Source organism: Tachypleus tridentatus, chromosome 13 (genome assembly GCF_004210375.1).
Source record: "Tachypleus tridentatus isolate NWPU-2018 chromosome 13, ASM421037v1, whole genome shotgun sequence".
Lineage (NCBI taxonomy): Eukaryota > Metazoa > Arthropoda > Merostomata > Xiphosura > Limulidae > Tachypleus > Tachypleus tridentatus.
In genome coordinates, this window is record NC_134837.1 from 171,768,828 (window position 1) to 171,786,051 (window position 17,224).

Sequence of the window (17,224 nt, forward strand, 5' to 3'; positions counted from 1 at the left end):
CATTTGTAACGTTTCATGGCACACACAACCATATTTGTTCAGTTTCTGTTGTTCAAAAATTAATAAAGTTCGGTATTTTTTTAAATTTCTTTAATAATAATCTTTCTCAGAGTTACAAATTAACTGACAACTCTGGTTTTCTGTAGTGTTGATAACTATTAGCATCTTAAGAATAATTGTTATAAGGCACTTTAATAAATAGTATTCAACTAGAAATTTTAGACAAATCTCAAGAAGAGTAGGATGAACTGTGACTGTTCCATCAAAACTGCGAGTTATTTCATATTTCGCAAAAGCTTTCCCTTAGTCTTTCAAGAATTTGTCGAAATTTTTCAATTGTATTTCTTTCAAGATATCTTTACGCAAAACGGACTTCTGTAAATCTGAAAATGATTGAGAAATTTCTTCGTGTGAGTAAATATAAAGCATATTTATCAATCGAGATAATTTCATGTTTACCATTTTACTCCTTAGTAAATAATTTATCGTATCTTGGATTATCTACCGAATTAAAAAAAACAATTGACGGTCATTTTCGTGCTTCTTTCCACAACAAAGAATCTTTACGCCAATAACTGAAGCGAGCTGCAAACGTATCTAAATCTAAAAATAAATATTAATTCAAAATATGTAATAACATATCACACTACAGTACTGTAACATTGAAGTAATTTTCATTTTTGGTTAAAAACGAGAAAACAATTAAGAATCCATAAAAACATGTTTTAGGACTTCATTTCTTTATACGAGTGTTTGTAATGGTTTTCTCACTTTCTTATAAACCAAGAAATCTGTAATTTGTTAAATGTAACGTGATTATTGGGAAATAGAATTGGAATGATGTTGAGTGTCCCTTGAGCAATGTATTAACGCTGAAGTTAGTTTGATAAGATAAATTCTCCATATATAATATGAAACTTGTGCCGTGTTAAATGGCGTAATATGATTTATTTTGCTTCTTTTTCATACTGATTTTGTTACAGAAAATAATTGATTTTCCGTTTAAAAAGTTAAGTAAAACGGTGTATAAAGATAGTTTAAAAGTAACTAAATTTAACTAATATATAAATAGAGTTAAAATCTTTATAAGTAAATGCATAATAAAAACATTGCATGAGCTATAACAATAAAGATGTTAAAGATCCCTTCCTTTATAACGCTATTATAATATATCAAAAATACTCACCATGTCCATAAACCAAATGTTTTTGTCACATAATCTACTTTAACGCAAACGTGAAAGTGTTAAATAAAAGTATATGGAATGATTGGAGTGAACGGGAAAGACAGAAATGTAATTCTGGCTTGAGTTAGTAAGTACTAATAGGAGATAATTGTAGGTGAGGAATACATATTAATATCGTTTGTCAATACCTTCGAAGAGGCAATAATAAGTACGAGCTGTGGAAAAATCTGACTGACTAGAATGCAAATAAGGAGATCTAGAGTTGCTTATGATAAGGCAGTGTTGGCTGATACAGAAGAACGGCTGCGACTTGAAGTTACGAAACTAAACGAAGCAAAAAAATTTAATAATTGAAATAAACATGAAATAAACTAGAGTATTGAAAGTACTAAGGAGATAAGTTAGAAAATTAAACATTAATGTCAAAGGTTAAATGTTTTAGGAAGTATGTTTTGCTATCTAAGAAGTCATATCACATGAGATGGTTGGCGTTTTAAAATAAATAAAAATCACATTTAGAATGGTCTAAGAAGCCAACAGAGAGAAAAAGAAGCCACTAATCTAACTAATTTGAGACGGAAACTAAACACAGAATAATAAAGAAATAATCCGGAATGTGGCAATATAATACGAGACATAGATAACAACAGATAGACTGGTAGGTAATTAAATGTGTATTTGACGGAGAGCTATGAATATAAGTTGAATTTAAAGAATAAAGTTTTACGTCATATGGAAGAAGACAAATTTCTTATCAGTCATGAAATGGATGAGAACCAGTACTGGGAATGTGTTGGGACGTGATGACCAGTTAAAGAACTTAAACAAAGGTATATTTCTTAGGAGAAGGTGAAGAGAAAGGAAACAGTTGACGAAGCTAGATAATATTCAACAATGAAGATCTTATGGATAAATCAACAGAACCACCGAAGATGGACCTAAGAGGAGAGAACAAAGACAACGCACGCGCAATTGATGCTGCTAATTATGAAATGTAAATAAACATCTTCAGTAATTAGTATTTTAATTTGATACAACTAATTATCTGAGTTTTTCATTCAAATTTACAATTCTTTAGTTTTACACGTCATAGAATTCGTAGAAGTAATTTCCCATACACAAACAATGAAGGGATAGTGTTTCACCACTTATTACACAATGGTATTAAAACTAATGTTTTCATTACGTTGATGTGTACTAGATTAGAGATACGTACTTGATACTTCTTGCATGTTCTCTATTGAAATGATATTTCAGAGTTGTTGTTTCTTGTTTTTTATACATTTCAAAAGTATATATTAAAACAATGAAGCAAGGTAAACTTTTTTCAGTCTAGTTTGGATTATCATTTCCTCTGTTATCTATCACAAACTTGTAGAAAAAAGCTTCTTAAGTGTATTAGATTATAGATACAGGTGTGAGTGATAAAATTATCTATTTGACCCATGAATCCGCAACTCCCTGTTTCCTCCTAAAGAAAACAAAGTCTTTTTCTTCATATATCTTGATCAAAATGAAGCCATTTCTATGCCTAAAGTCAGAAAAGCATCCAGGTTAGTGAAAAACTCTACATCATGAACTTGTTATGTTTCAGTGTTTCCTTTTCAAATTTCTCTAGCTTTGCCTATATTTCAAAACCTTCTCCAGCTTCATAACGACAAGATACTCTGTACGAATTGTAATCCAAGCCTACTCATCATGGCTACAATATTTGAGCTTTTATAAACTATTTTTTAATGTTTTTTATGGTAAAAAACACAGTCAACGCTAACATATCTTAAAGTATATTTTTTCCTTGTTATTTTAGTTTCCTCCGAATCAAGCAACCAAAAAGCAGCCTTCTTGTTACAGTACTCACTTGCAATGACATGACGCAGTTTTAGTTGAAATGGTATAGAATAACCAGCTTCATAAATTCTGAAAACTGTTCTGAAAAATAAAATATACCAATAGTAATAACTTATATCATGGATTGTTTACATATGAAATGTTTCTAACCATTTTAAATAGTTTGAAATATTCTGGGATACTTCAGAATGTGCTATAACATTCCAAAATAATAGCTTTCCTGAATTATTTTCACTTTCATGATCAATTTTATACATTTAGCTCTAGTCTATGTGATCCCACATTGTCTTTATTTCAGGCTTATTATACCAACAGTAACTACACTTGTAAAGTTTACACTTGCACCCCAACCATTCGTAATGGATAGACAGTAATTTAACTATTATATTTTGATAAATGTATTTTAACCATTATGATTCTTCTTATTTCGAGAAATCAAGCTTGACTTTACACACAAACTGATTCATACAGGTTAAATATCAATGTATATAATACAATAAAAGGTAAAATGTGGAAATATTTCAAAACGTTGCCCTTGTGTTTCTACAACCGGTAGTTACTGTTCACTAAAACAAGTTTTAAATTTGTCAATGATCAGATTGATACACAGTTTTATTGAAGGCCTTGTAGTATCTTCTCGTACTTTGGTGGAGTTAATAACAATAATAGCGAGACATGTATATACACTGTATTCCTGTAAATATGATGGTGCCTAAATTACAGGCAACATATGTATAAGGTTGCTTCACTATGAAAGCTTTTTATTTGTCTGTTATAATTTCTGATCACTTTACATTGGATTTTATTTCTTTTGCATAATTTACTCGTAAAAAATCTTTAATAATGTCATTGTTAAAAGTCAGTATAAACAACAGTCAATATTTAAATACTTAAAAGAGGGGACCAATTGTATGGAGGGCTACAAGAAAAACCTGATTTTTACTAGCATTATTTTACCTGTGTGTGTGTTTTGTTTCTTATAGCAAAGCAACATTGGGTTATGTGCTGGGTCTAGCAGGGAACTCGAAACCCTGATTTTAGCGATGTAAATCTGCAGAATTGACAGCGAGGGACTTTCGTTCTCAAAAAAAAAAAAATTATAAATAAAACAACAGGAAACAAGAAATACTGTATCGTATCATGATATAGAAGTCCGTTAATATAATTTCCATAAAGAAAAATAAGAACAAAAAATTAACTATAATTAAATCAAAAACTAATAAATACTTACGAAAATATCATAAGTAAAAACGAATTATTTTAAATAACTAAGCTGCAATTACCCTAATAATACAAAGTGAAAATAAACAAAAGAAATAACCCAGAGGAAAACTAAATTTTATAATTATAAACCGTTATTGTTAGAACGAAATAAAAGAAAACCAATCATGAAAAAATAAAAATACAACAAAAACAGAAGAAAATTATGTGATAATATATTACCAGCTAAAACAACAAAAAAACAAACTACTGATGAAATATAAAATAGCAAAATGACAAAAGTCACCAACACGATAAAATAACAAATTATTTTTTGTTTACCACAGTGACGCAATTTTTATATAGGGTTTGTAAGATATTTAACATTTGTGCAACAAATGTTGCTCTAAATTTGAAGTATTGCAATTACATATTGAATTTGAATATCTGCCAATATATTGGTATTATGAAGTATTGTTTGTTTGTTTTTTGAATTTCGCACAAAGCTACTCGAGGGCTATCTGTGCTAGCCGTCCCTAATTTAGCAGTTTAAGACTAGAGGGAAGGCAGCTATTCATCACCACCCACCGCCAACTCTTGGGCTACTCTTTTACCAACGAATAGTGGGATTGATCGTCACATTATAACGCCCCCACGGCTGAAAGGGCGAGCATGTTTAGCGCGACAGGTATGCGAACCCGCGACCCTCAGATTACGAGTCGCACGCCTTAACGCGCTTGGCCATGTCGGTCCTAACAGCGTGAATTGAAAGTATAAGACAGCAAAGATTTAATGTAAGTAGTATTTAATCTGTCATACAATGTAGCTTAAATATGGTTATCTGGTATAGCGCAGCCATTAATAATGAAATTCAGATTACAAAACGTTAGGATACTAACAAATGTAACACAAATTAAAGTGCGGAATTTGTAAATCTTCAAATATGGATCGAATAAAAGTAAAGAAACGAGGCTGAAAATACCATTGACATTATTTACTCAAACTATAAACTATTATTTTGACTTCATAATGACATGCGGAGACGCATGTAAATTTACTGTTTCACATTTTGTGTTTTGCTGGGTAAATGGACGTATTTAAGGAAAAAGTTTTCATGTCCTAAGATAACCTTTCATTAATGATAAATTTACATAGCGTACTTCCATGGTATGGGTATCCCAGGTAGTTTTAATAAACGTTCTTTGCTTAAGGGACGATGAGTTTACTACGCTATAATAACTGTTTTTCTATAACCTTCATGAGTAGTACATTATATAAACACTTAAATGAAATTTTTACTTGATGAATATTTTCTTTTCGTTTTGGCAAAAGCCGTTTTGTCTCAATGTGTCATCAACTGTGTGAATAAAGGCTTCTTTCTTCTTCATTTATTCATCTTGTACATAAAATATTACAATACTCTAGTGTTATCCATTTTATGATATTATCTAATTATGATATTTCAAGGCTGTTAAAGTTAGGTCGGTATAGAAGAGTTTTGTTAGATTATCATTCGCCAAAATGTTCACTCTTTGTTTCTTTTATATATTTAGTAACTGGGTGTTTAAGAGGTTTTGTACGTTCTAACGAAGATAAGATTGTGTTGTAGGCTCTGGATTCCGTTCTGATATTATTTTTCACTGAAATTATTCTAGTTGATGTATTACTTAATGCGATAATTAACTTCATGGATAAATCTGGTTCAAAAACTACACATCATGTAGTCTCATGTTGAGACTAGTTGAGCTTAGGATTTTGTACTTTGAACCTCGTGCGAGTTACTACCGTCATTATTTCAAGTTGTGAACACGTTTTCTAGAGATGCACAAAAAATCTTGAAAGAAAAATATATTTTAAAATTCCATACAAAATGAGAAACAGTTGTGTTTGCTAGTTTTGTTAAAGTGGTTTTGTTTTAATTGGAGGTTTAAAAATCTATTTTGTGTTAATGACATTGTGAATTGGAAGTCAGATATTCATATATTTAACATGAAGCTTTTTAATATTTGGATGAGCATTTGGGAATGTGACGTAATCATATAACTCCTGGGTTAAAATGAGTAGTTTTTTTTTTGATGGAGAGACAGTGATCTTGAAGTTGAGGCATCTTACGTCATTCACTGAAAGAAGGAAAGAAAGAGAACGGCGTAACTTGAGAATACCGATCCAAATCCAATCACAGATTAACAACCCTTACCGGATTGAGGTCAAATTAATAAAATTAGCACCAAATCTCTACTTATTTTTTACTGGTAAGGTACCTTTTGATCTGCAAGATCCATGATCCAGGATAAATCTCTTAATATTTCGTTAAGATATCTTCGTAATTAGCCATATCACTTGCATGTTGTACCTTAATTAATTTCAATTTTAGATACACAATACATTTGTTACCCATGTGTTCAGTACTGCTGGCACTCGGAGATAAATGCGATTTACCCGTTCCGTGATCTTGAACTTGTTTTCTGTTTTATTATAATGTGTGTGATAAGACGAGGAATTTGTGTCTGCCATTGGGGATCCCGTCGATCTTACTGTTGATATTTGTATAGTATTAGTATTAGAACTCACGTTGGTATCACGAAAGAAACAAGGCAACCTCGGAATTTTCTTTGGAACCTTTCAAAAGCCTCTGCTGACACTGTTTTCTTTTTCATGGAGTATATGTATATATTATATATGTGTACTAGACATCAACTAAATTAATGTTAGAGAAGCAAACACATACAGGCAACATTACCCGTTCCCGTTCCATTCCACAGCTATATATGGATGTTCAAGATACGTCTCTTTAACCCTTTTTTGTGGATTCCTGTACGTGGTGAGGGGGATCTCCCAAGGAAGGTTCTGATCTTTCAGTTTACCTCCACTGGAATCTAAATATTCATCCACGTGTTTGCCGTTCGTCGCGACCCGTGATGGTGAGGAGAAGATCCTGGTGGTTGAAGGGTCCAACCCAAACACAACACTTTGGCCTTGAATTCCTGTAGAGAGGCGGCCTTGGGGTGGAACCTTGGATTAATCGGCTGGTCCACTTGGGGTAAGGTCAACCAAGTACCAGTGTTGGATGTTCTCAAGAGGTGTTCTGGACATTGTATCTGATGCTGGTGTTTGGGTATAGTGGTCACGAAACCATGGCGTTGCTGCAGTACACTTGTTTGACATCGCAATGCTCGTAGAGCTCCTTGGTGGATGGTGTCAGTGGGCACGAAAATATTCCTTTTTATTATGGACCCTCCAGATAAAGACTTAAATAAAATAATGATAAACACTCCATAGGTAAACGACCACGTCTTGAACATTTTAAGCAGCAACCTTCAACATCTGTAACACCTGTTGCAACTCATTTTCTTATACTACATTCTCTTTCAGACAAACCTTCAGGGCAAATGTCTCCATTTTTTATCCAGGAAGGACTAGAAGGACTTGCTGGCTCTCCAAAGCCAGTCAAAAAAGCTTTGCTCTGGTGACATATTGGTTGAAAAATCAACATCTAAACACAGTGAACTCCTCTAACAATCAAAGGCAATTGGGGATATACCTATTGAGGTTATGCTCCATGCTACTTTGAATTCATCATGAGGAGTTATTGTTGAGAGGGATTTGAAGAACATTCCCGAGTCTGAAATTCTCACTGGTTTCGCCACTCAGAAACATCTACATCACCACGTTCACATGCCACCGTTAAGGCAGGTTATCTTACTTGTAAGTTACGGCCATACATTCCAAAATTTCTCTGATGTTTTCAGTGTCAGCAGTTTGGTCACTCAAAGACGTTATGTCGCGGTTTCTTGATGAGTGCTCGTTGCGGTGGCAATGACCGTTATGTTTATGAGTGTGAAACGGACCCTCATTGTGTCAACTGCGATGGCTCTCTTAGAAGGCTTATGATACAACATGGAGGTATGGCATTTTGCGAGACCTACATATATGTGGGTTACGTAGCCATTTGCTCATTTTTATTAATAGGCATGAGATTTTACGTTCAGGTGGGTTCAACACTTTAACGTTCTTTTCTGCAGGAACTTGAAGTCCCTCAGGGCGTGTTTTTGGTGTCACACTTTTCAGTATAAATATTAATGCTATCACTGAACAACTCCCTCTTGCTGTTGTAAACGGGATCTATGTCAACAACTTTCACTTCTTTTGTCGATCGTCGAATATAAGGTATATTGAGCGACAGCTACAGACTGCTCTCAATTGTTTGCTGAAATGGACCACGGAAAACGACTTTAGCTTCTCTCTCTCTAAATTGATTTCCATACACTTTTGCTGACAACGGGGTATTCACCCTGATCCTAAACCCTGTATCAGCGAAGTTGTGCTGCCTTCGGTCCCTGAGACAAAGTTCTTCAGGCTTATCTTTGACCATAAGTTCGCCTTTATACCACACATCAAGCAGCTACGGGTCAAACGTACAAGAGCACTGATCATCCTCTGTGTCCTCTCTTCCACCACGATTGGAGCAAATCGATGCTCGATGCTAAAGATATATCGTGCTCGTATTCGATCGAAACTCAGCTATGGCTCACTGGTCTATGGCTCTGCCAGAATCCCGGTCTTAAAGACACTAGACCCCATTCATCATCAAGGACTTCGGATCTGCACTGGAGCTTTCCACATTTCCCTAGTTCAGAGGAATTATACACAGAGTCTTATACACAGAATCTCAATTTGCAATTGTCTTTACCATATGTTTCGAAACGTCGTTACTTACCAAAATTAACAACCTGGGGTTGTGTTTTCCTTTTTCGGTGGGCCATACTTTTTCAGAACAGACAATCTACCATTGCTCATTTTGGCCTTCATATCCAGGCATAGTTGGATGAACTTGGTCTGTCCTTGAATAAGATTGCTATATCCACTGGTCAGCCCATCCCACCATAGCTTCTTACAGTCTCCAAATGCGACCTATTTCTAAATCATCTGAGGAAAGGAGACACTCCTTATTGGAAGTACTGTTTGTTATATGTTGAACATCTTTCGAACCATCCTTCCACTCCAATTCTTACAGATAGTTAGTAATCAGGTCACTCTGTGGGCTGTGCCATGGTCTGCTGTGGTTCATTAGTTGCACACAGAATCCCTTCTACAGTTTTTGTGTTCACTGCTGAGCTTTACGCCATTTCTCTTGCCCTGGATCACATAATTGCTAAGCAGTACTCAAACTGTACTATTTATACTGACTCGCTTAGTTCTCTACTGGTTCTGGAATCGCTTCACGTTAGTTCTTACCCTGTTGTCGCCGATATTCAAAACTGACTAGCCCAATTCTCTCCAACATCTACTTCTATCCAGTTTTTCTGCAAACCGGGCCATTTTGGTATTCGCAGTAACGAGCTCCTCAACACTGCTGCTAAATCTATCAGCTCTGACACTATCACCACTGTGCCTGTTCCATACATGGACTATGGTCCTGTATTCAAGACTCGACTTCGTGCCAGTTGTCAATCGACTTGGAGTGAGCAATGTGAAAAGCAGCTCTTGCAAATAAAACCCTATGATGGATCGGAAAGAGGAAGCTGTTCTAACTAGACTACGCATTGGTTATAGTTTTTTAACTCGTCGTTTCCTTTTATCTGTAATTGAAGCATCAGTGTGTAGTCTGTGTAACACCCAGGTCACAATAAGCCACATGTTATTGTCTTGCCATCGTTATGACACTCAACGACGGCACCATTTTAATCATGTTCTGCCCCAAGGTTTGTTCCTAACGTTAGACAGTGTTATCGGTCCACTTTGGATATGTTTTTAGGTTTTAAAGGTCATTAATCAATTTATTATTTTTTCAATGTAAATATTGATTTTATACTTTTTTATCTTTGTTTTATTTTACCTTAATTTTTTTTATGAATTTTCTAAATTTACTTTAATTTTATCTTTTTCCCGGATGTTTGGCGCAGATAGCCTTGTTGCTTTGTGTCATAAAACACCAAATCAACCAACCAACGTCTCTTTAAATCTAATACATTCCTAAACAAACTAGCACTGTGAGGCTTACCAAAACATCGTTTAAAACAATTATTACAGGCCTAAAAGCTGACACGCACAAAAAGCTAAGTCTCATTACAAAATATTCTTTGTTATTAATATATTTCTAGTTTTTAAGGTAATGATACAAATACCTACGCTATATTTTAACACTTAAATATATTATATTCAATTAATGTAAAATGTAAAAGGCTATAGGAAGTTTGTTAAATACCCAACCATTTCGAGACACACGAACGCCACAACTGATATTTTTTGACATTTTTTGGCAGTGTTAGTTACAAACTTTGAAACAAATGTCGCGTGTGTGCGCAAATGTATATATATTCTCAGTGTTTTTCTTTTTATTACTAGCATTCTTATTTGTGCCCCAATAATACTGTATTGGCTGCATCGGTATAATTACGCTACTGAAGGTAGATGTCTCTGAGATATGGACATTAGGAATGCGAGGACGAAAGTATTATTAAAACAGACTATAAAAGGTCAACTTCAATCTGAAGCGTTGTGTTATAAATAAACTGAGTGAACGTTAGAATTATTTTTAATAGAATCCACTCTCTATTTACCAATTAATAACTCAAGCACAGAACGGGTACTTTAGATTGAGAGGTCCTGAATTACTTAGTTTAGTTGATAACCTCTCAATGGATGATCCAGAATTCATCAAAGTTGTAAGAAGCAAATGGAACATGGTCTTTGTAGAAGACTAATTCTAAATTTGTCCTGTATATTAGCTGGAGGGTGAGAAGAATGCAACTCAGAGACTTTTTTGTAAGAGACATAGACTGGTAAAGATAGAGCCTCTCCTCTACCAACATTGCTCTTCTGGAGTATTCAAAGAGGAACAAAGAGGGTGAGTAGAAAGCAACAAAAATACTGCTACAGCGGTAACTGTTGGGATTTACAACGCTAAAATCAGGGGTTAGATTCCCTTCGGTGTTCCCAGCAGATATCCCAAAGTGGCTTTGTTATAAAAAAAAACACACACATACAAGAGTTATCAAGGATTTATGTTATCAAATTCATATTTAATAACCTTCAAACCGACCTATAACGAGGTATATTGCTACACATAATATAAAATTGTTTCTTCCGCAGTGGCTAAGTGATACGGATGTTCCGACATGAAGTTTATCTTTTCAGTGATTATAAAAGAATGCAAGTTCAAGGGTTTAGAATGTGTAAGAAAAGGTTATTTGAAATATTGAACCATACTTGTAACAAAAGTTGTTTCATTTAACCTGGTGATAACAACAACAAAAATACTGCACGATGAACTGCAAGTGGAATACAGGAGTTAAGGAAAAGTTAAACACTTTGCCACAAAAAAGGATACCAACACCATAGCAATCCATTAGTGCTTAAAACGAACGTTCTTTGGATCTGTTAACAAGATATGTCACATATAGTGAGATATAAAAAAAAAGCCTTCACGATAACATTGTTCATTAACGTCTAATAAACTACACAATTAAACAAGAAGCCATTTTTCTACCAGTACACTGAATTAAAGAATATTGCCAAATTAATTATTTCTTTTAAGGCTATTCTATCTTAAAAGTTATTTTTTTGAAATAATGTTCAAAATGTAGACATTTGATATTAGAAAAATATATATAGTCATTAATTTTCAACAAACTCATAGTTAACATGACTATTCCATTTCGTGACATGAATCTCGAATGTTCTTGAATGTAATACAATGTCTTGATACCATTTTTCTTCCACTCAAACATGAGATACGTGAACTTGTAAAAGACAATAAACACAAGTTTGATAAAAAATGAATTTCAGTTTTCTGCCTTTCTTTAGTTTGGCAATTTTCAGCTTATATCTGAATCATTGTTAAATTATGTACACAAAAAAATAACATTTTTCAATTATTTCCCATAACAATCTTCCAATGTTAATATTATTGTCGGTTTATTTTCTATTTTCAGGTGGTTGACGTTTTAATAAACTCAGTTTATATCTCCCGGTACAGTACATTTCATTTACAGTGCTACAATTACGTTATAAATAAAATTAACTATCCTACAATGACAGATTTCATTTATGAAGTTTGTCTTGAAGTGACTGCACCCTCATAATGTGAATTTACTGCTGTGAACATTTGAGAGAGTATAAGGACATATATCATCCGGTTACGAAAAGTCAGATGCATCATGGTGCAGTTGTATATTCATGTTGTAAACGTAGATCTATCTTGTATAATTTTTGGAAGAAAGTGTACTATTGTTTTGGAAGCAATTTTACATGTAAAAAGAAAACTTAAAATCTCTAACTAGAAGGTGTATAATATTTATATGTTCATGATTATTATTATAACATTAAAGTACACTTTATACCCAATTTTTTGTTGATAAAAAAGTTAATTCCAGTTTTTATATTATTATTCCATTTACAACCAACTTTCTTCAACTAACAAATTTGCTTAGAACTATGTTTTTCTCTTACACTATATTGAATCATGCTTTAAAATTATAATTAATAACATCTTAAGAGCATAGTAGATAAGACACATTAACAGCATTGATCTACAACTTCTATACTCAAGACAAATCTCAAGAAAATTAATTTGAAAAGTGACTGAATTTTCTTTAATTCTTTTCCGTAGTCTTTCAAGAATTTGTCGAAATCTTCACTGGTATTTTTTTTTACGATTTCTTCAGGCAGAATGGACTCATAAAAATCTATAAATGATTATTTTTTTTCTTTCTCTGAGTGTTAACGTAAAAAGAAATGTTCACCAGTCAAGATAATTTCATATTTATCATTCTTACTCCTAAGATGGCCTGGCATGGCCTAGCGCGTTAAGGCGTGTGCTTCGTAATCTGAGGGTCGCGGGTTCGCGCCCGAGTCGCGCCAAACATGCTCGCCCTCCCAGCCGTGGGGGCGTTATAATGTTACGGTCAATCCCACTTTTCGTTGGTAAAAGAGTAGCCCAAGAGTTGGCGGTTGGTGGTGATGACTAGGTGCCTTCCCTCTAGTCTTACACTGCTAAATTAGGGACGGCTAGCACAGATAGCCCTCGAGTAGCTTTGTGCGAATTTCCAAAACAAACAATACTCCTAAGTAAATAATTTATCATATCTTCGATTGTCCACCGAATTAAAAAGACATTTAACAGTCATTTTCATACTTGCTTCTACTAAAACGAATCTTCGGTTTCGAATTTCTGTTACACCAAACATGCTCGCTCTTTCAGCCGTGGAGGAATTATAATTTGAAGGACAATCGCACTTTTCGTTGGTAAAGGAGTAGTCCAAGAGTTGGCGGTGGGTTGTGATGACTAGCTGCCTTCCCTCTAATCTTTTATTGCTAATTTAGGGACGACTAGCGCACATTGCCCTCGAGTAGCTTTCGGCGAAGTTCAAAACATACCAAACCAAGAATCTTTACGCTTATCACTGAAGACAGCTACAAACATATCTAAATATAAATTCTAAATGAAAGTATGTAATAACATATTACACCGAAACATTGAAATAACTCTCACTTTTAAAACAAAAACAGCAATTAAACCATCAGGAAAATATGTTTTAGGTTTTTCAACCTTTTTCAAATCTTTACACCGATTTTCCATTTTTCTTTTTTATAAATGAAGAAATATAAATGAAGAAAAATGTAATTTATTAAATGTTACGTAATTATTATTAAATAACAAAATTAGAAGGATGTTGATGTTCCTTAAGTCTTAAGTTAAAGTTCTAGTTTGTTTGTTCAGAAATTTATTCTTATATAATATAAAATTTATTAGGTTCAAATGGCGTAAGACATTTTCAATTACCTCTATCACTATGTACTTTACAAGTCTATTCTAAAACTGCTATGACGAAAATACGAATTGTAGTTAGTGTTATTAAATGTTATAAAGAAAAGAAAAGAAGGTAAGGGAAAAAAATAAAATATTATATTTTACTAATCCTTGTACCTTAAGTCATTCGTTAACAAAACCAAGATATATTGTATCACTTCAGATTTTAACTTCCGTTTTGGGGTTTGTAGGAAAAAACTTGGCAAACGGACTGGGGATTTGGTATAAAACAGTCGTCATCTTGTTTGTGTTAAGGCGTTCTGTGGATATCTCAAACACTTAATCTAAAATTAATATGACGTTTTCATACTTAAACTAATACACTAAAACCTGCTACATGTACCCTAGTTCTATGTGCAGATGTCCTAGGAGTAATAGGAATCATAAGGCGACATGAGAACTCCGCAGTGAAGTGTGGTTCCTTTATGCAAGTTTTAACAATACTGGTAACATAATAATATTCTGTTCCACGTTCTTCACCAGATTCTTTCTATTATCAGTAGCTTCTGATTAAATCAAGATATTTATATAGATCAAGATTAAAACTCAGCATCTTAAATAATGTTACTTTTAATTACTAATCTAACTAGGAGTATTAATTTACCATTAATTTATATGTTTCGATGTTATCGCATTTTCAGCCATTATACTGATATTATCTAAATTTAGCATCAAGTAGGTTTTTAATTTAGTTCTAAGTAAAAGTAGCTAACAGTGAAAATATGAAATTATAAGAAACCGTATAATAAATAGATATATATTCCAGAGGTTTTAAATAATCTTATTAATAAAACTAACATCATTGGAAGATGCAATAAAACTTTGCTGAATGACACATCATTTTGCTTCATGCACTTTATTATGACTTTAGATATCAGTTTTAATATTTTTATTTGTTTAATATAGTTTAATAATGTACTCGAACTACTTTTAAATAAACAAATAATTGTATTTAATTAAACGTGACGCATGCATTGATAAATATGTCACACTTGGGTATGACAGTTTTAGAATCATTACAGACAGATTACCATGTTTTTTAAAGATAACTCAAGGAATACATAACCAAAATGTCTTAGTAAAATACATACAAAGTTAACCCTACACTTACCAGAAAATGTTTTTCTGAATCAAAAGTAATAGATTCCAAACTTGAAGTTACAGCAATGGGGACAAATCCATATTCTTCTCACACTTTCTTGATTTCAGCAAAATAATCATTCGACATAAGCGTAAATGGAATATATTTTTCTAAACCCTGTTGGAACATAGGATAATTTTAAAATTCAGTACCGATTTTATTTAACATTAATATGTCAATTTATTAACATAAATAATTTATCAAGTTAAAGAAAATAAAAGTATAAAATAACTTAAATAAACGTTATTCTGTCCACCACACACCTTCAAACATCCTTAAATCAATAACATATAATATTTCATTTCAATCTATTTTTCATTTTGACCTTTAATAGGTAGCGTAATAACTGTTTGTTTTGCCTACAAGAATGATATTTATAATTATGTCAAAGTTGTTAAAGACATATAATCCTATGTTAAATTTTAAGCTACTGACTAAAGAGAAGGCAGCTCTTTAACATCCTATAACCCACCATCCATTTGCAACATTTACTGTCACCTTTATGACAGTATCATACCTTACAGTGAAGCGAATATTTTGTGATATTGCATGGTTTGTTAAGATAGAGCTCTTTATATATATATTTATTAAATAGGATTTTTAAATGTTTTAAACGACAACCGAGTGAACCGTTAGAAATACAAGCATCTGTCCAATATTATGTAGCAAGTTTTGAGTTGTTACTTCAATTGTTCCAGTTTTATGTATAATGTTTAAATGTCTTGAATTCACTCTTTAAATTGGGAAATCATCAGCGTGCTGATTTTTTAATTCAGTTTTAGACGATTAAATAAACAATTTAGAAGTTAAAGGGACTTGCGAAATACCTTAAACTGTTGAAAATACCAAATAAATATATTTAATGAGTTCTAGGTTCGTATGTATGATTTGACAAATGTAACATTCTAGCAAAAATAAAATGATTTGAAGAAGTCATTGAAGTAATATACATTCGTGTTTACTGACCGGTGGCGAAGCGATAAGTTATAATGCTAAAACTTGAGTTTCGATACCCGTTTTGGGTAGAGCATGGAATTATGAGATTTGTCCTTGAAAATGATGAGCAAACACTTTCAACTTTTGTTAAAATAAATGCATAATATACAAAATATATAATAACATCACAATAACTACCACAGCTGTAAATTCTTACGATAAAGTACTGTTTCCACTCTTCATTCTTAGACATCTCTAACCAAACAGAAAACTGTGGAGATGATGCTATTCGAAACGACAGAAAGTAGCCCCCTGGTTTTAGTATACCCCAAAGAACCTCCAGAAACTTTCTAATATCTTTGACATAGTGAAAAGAAAAGAAAGCGAAGACTTTGTCAAACATTTTCGCCCATTGCTGAGGTGTCCTAAAAAGAAAAAGTACAATGTATTACATTTCTTCACAATGTTAACTAAACGTTTATTTTAAACTGCATAATTCATATATTTCCATTATTTTCAAATTGTCATCCCATTATACATCTTGAATTCATGGCATAACCCTGGTAAAAGAATTGTCGTAAAGTTAACTTTATTTTAAAGACACAATATGTATCGGAGAAGTGATTAAAGTTTCTCAAATGTTAAATGTACTAGTCATCCTTAATTTCGCCACATTAACTCCTATAATTTGGTCAACTATAGCACAGTTATATGAAAGTTTTACATCATAAGCATGATGATACTTAGACATAAGATTATTATTTTCGTAAGATAACTGTGTAATTAGGTGCCTGAGCTTCTTACAACGTTTATTTTATTAGGTCTAAGCTTCACTGTAACTACTTAATGTATATGGTTACCTAAGTGCAGCTTAATTTAACAGTTTGATTTGTATTCATGGAAAGCTTATACTCTACATAACTTCATAAACTCATTCTTCAGTGCACTTTTTTTTTTAATAGGTTTTCTTCCCTTTACCTTTTTTCGATTAACTGGTTTGAAAAGTTTTTAATAACTCACAAACATCCACACACACACATATATATGTATCAGAAAACTGATCATTGCATTGTAATGTGGCGGAAAATCCTATTATTCACTG

General features: G+C 32.9%; 1 protein-coding gene across 5 annotated transcripts in view; it reads right to left on the bottom strand.

Moving 5' to 3' along the window:
* The window catches only part of LOC143239612 (juvenile hormone acid O-methyltransferase-like), a 44,144-nt gene that overhangs the window by 24,001 nt on the left and 2,919 nt on the right, over window positions 1–17,224 (bottom strand). For 2 of the 5 annotated variants that reach the window (XM_076480890.1, XM_076480889.1), the window contains exons 2-3: window positions 16,340–16,547; window positions 15,157–15,303 (exon numbers count right to left, since the gene is read on the bottom strand). In XM_076480890.1, the coding sequence (XP_076337005.1) occupies window positions 15,235–15,303; window positions 16,340–16,525 (255 nt within the window). In that variant the 5' untranslated portion in view covers window positions 16,526–16,547 and the 3' untranslated portion in view covers window positions 15,157–15,234. Of the gene's footprint in view, window positions 1–95; window positions 384–1,112; window positions 3,116–11,235; window positions 11,612–15,156; window positions 15,304–16,339; window positions 16,548–17,224 lie in introns of those variants that run through there. The other 3 variants (XM_076480886.1, XM_076480888.1, XM_076480887.1) reach the window with 3 other exon arrangements.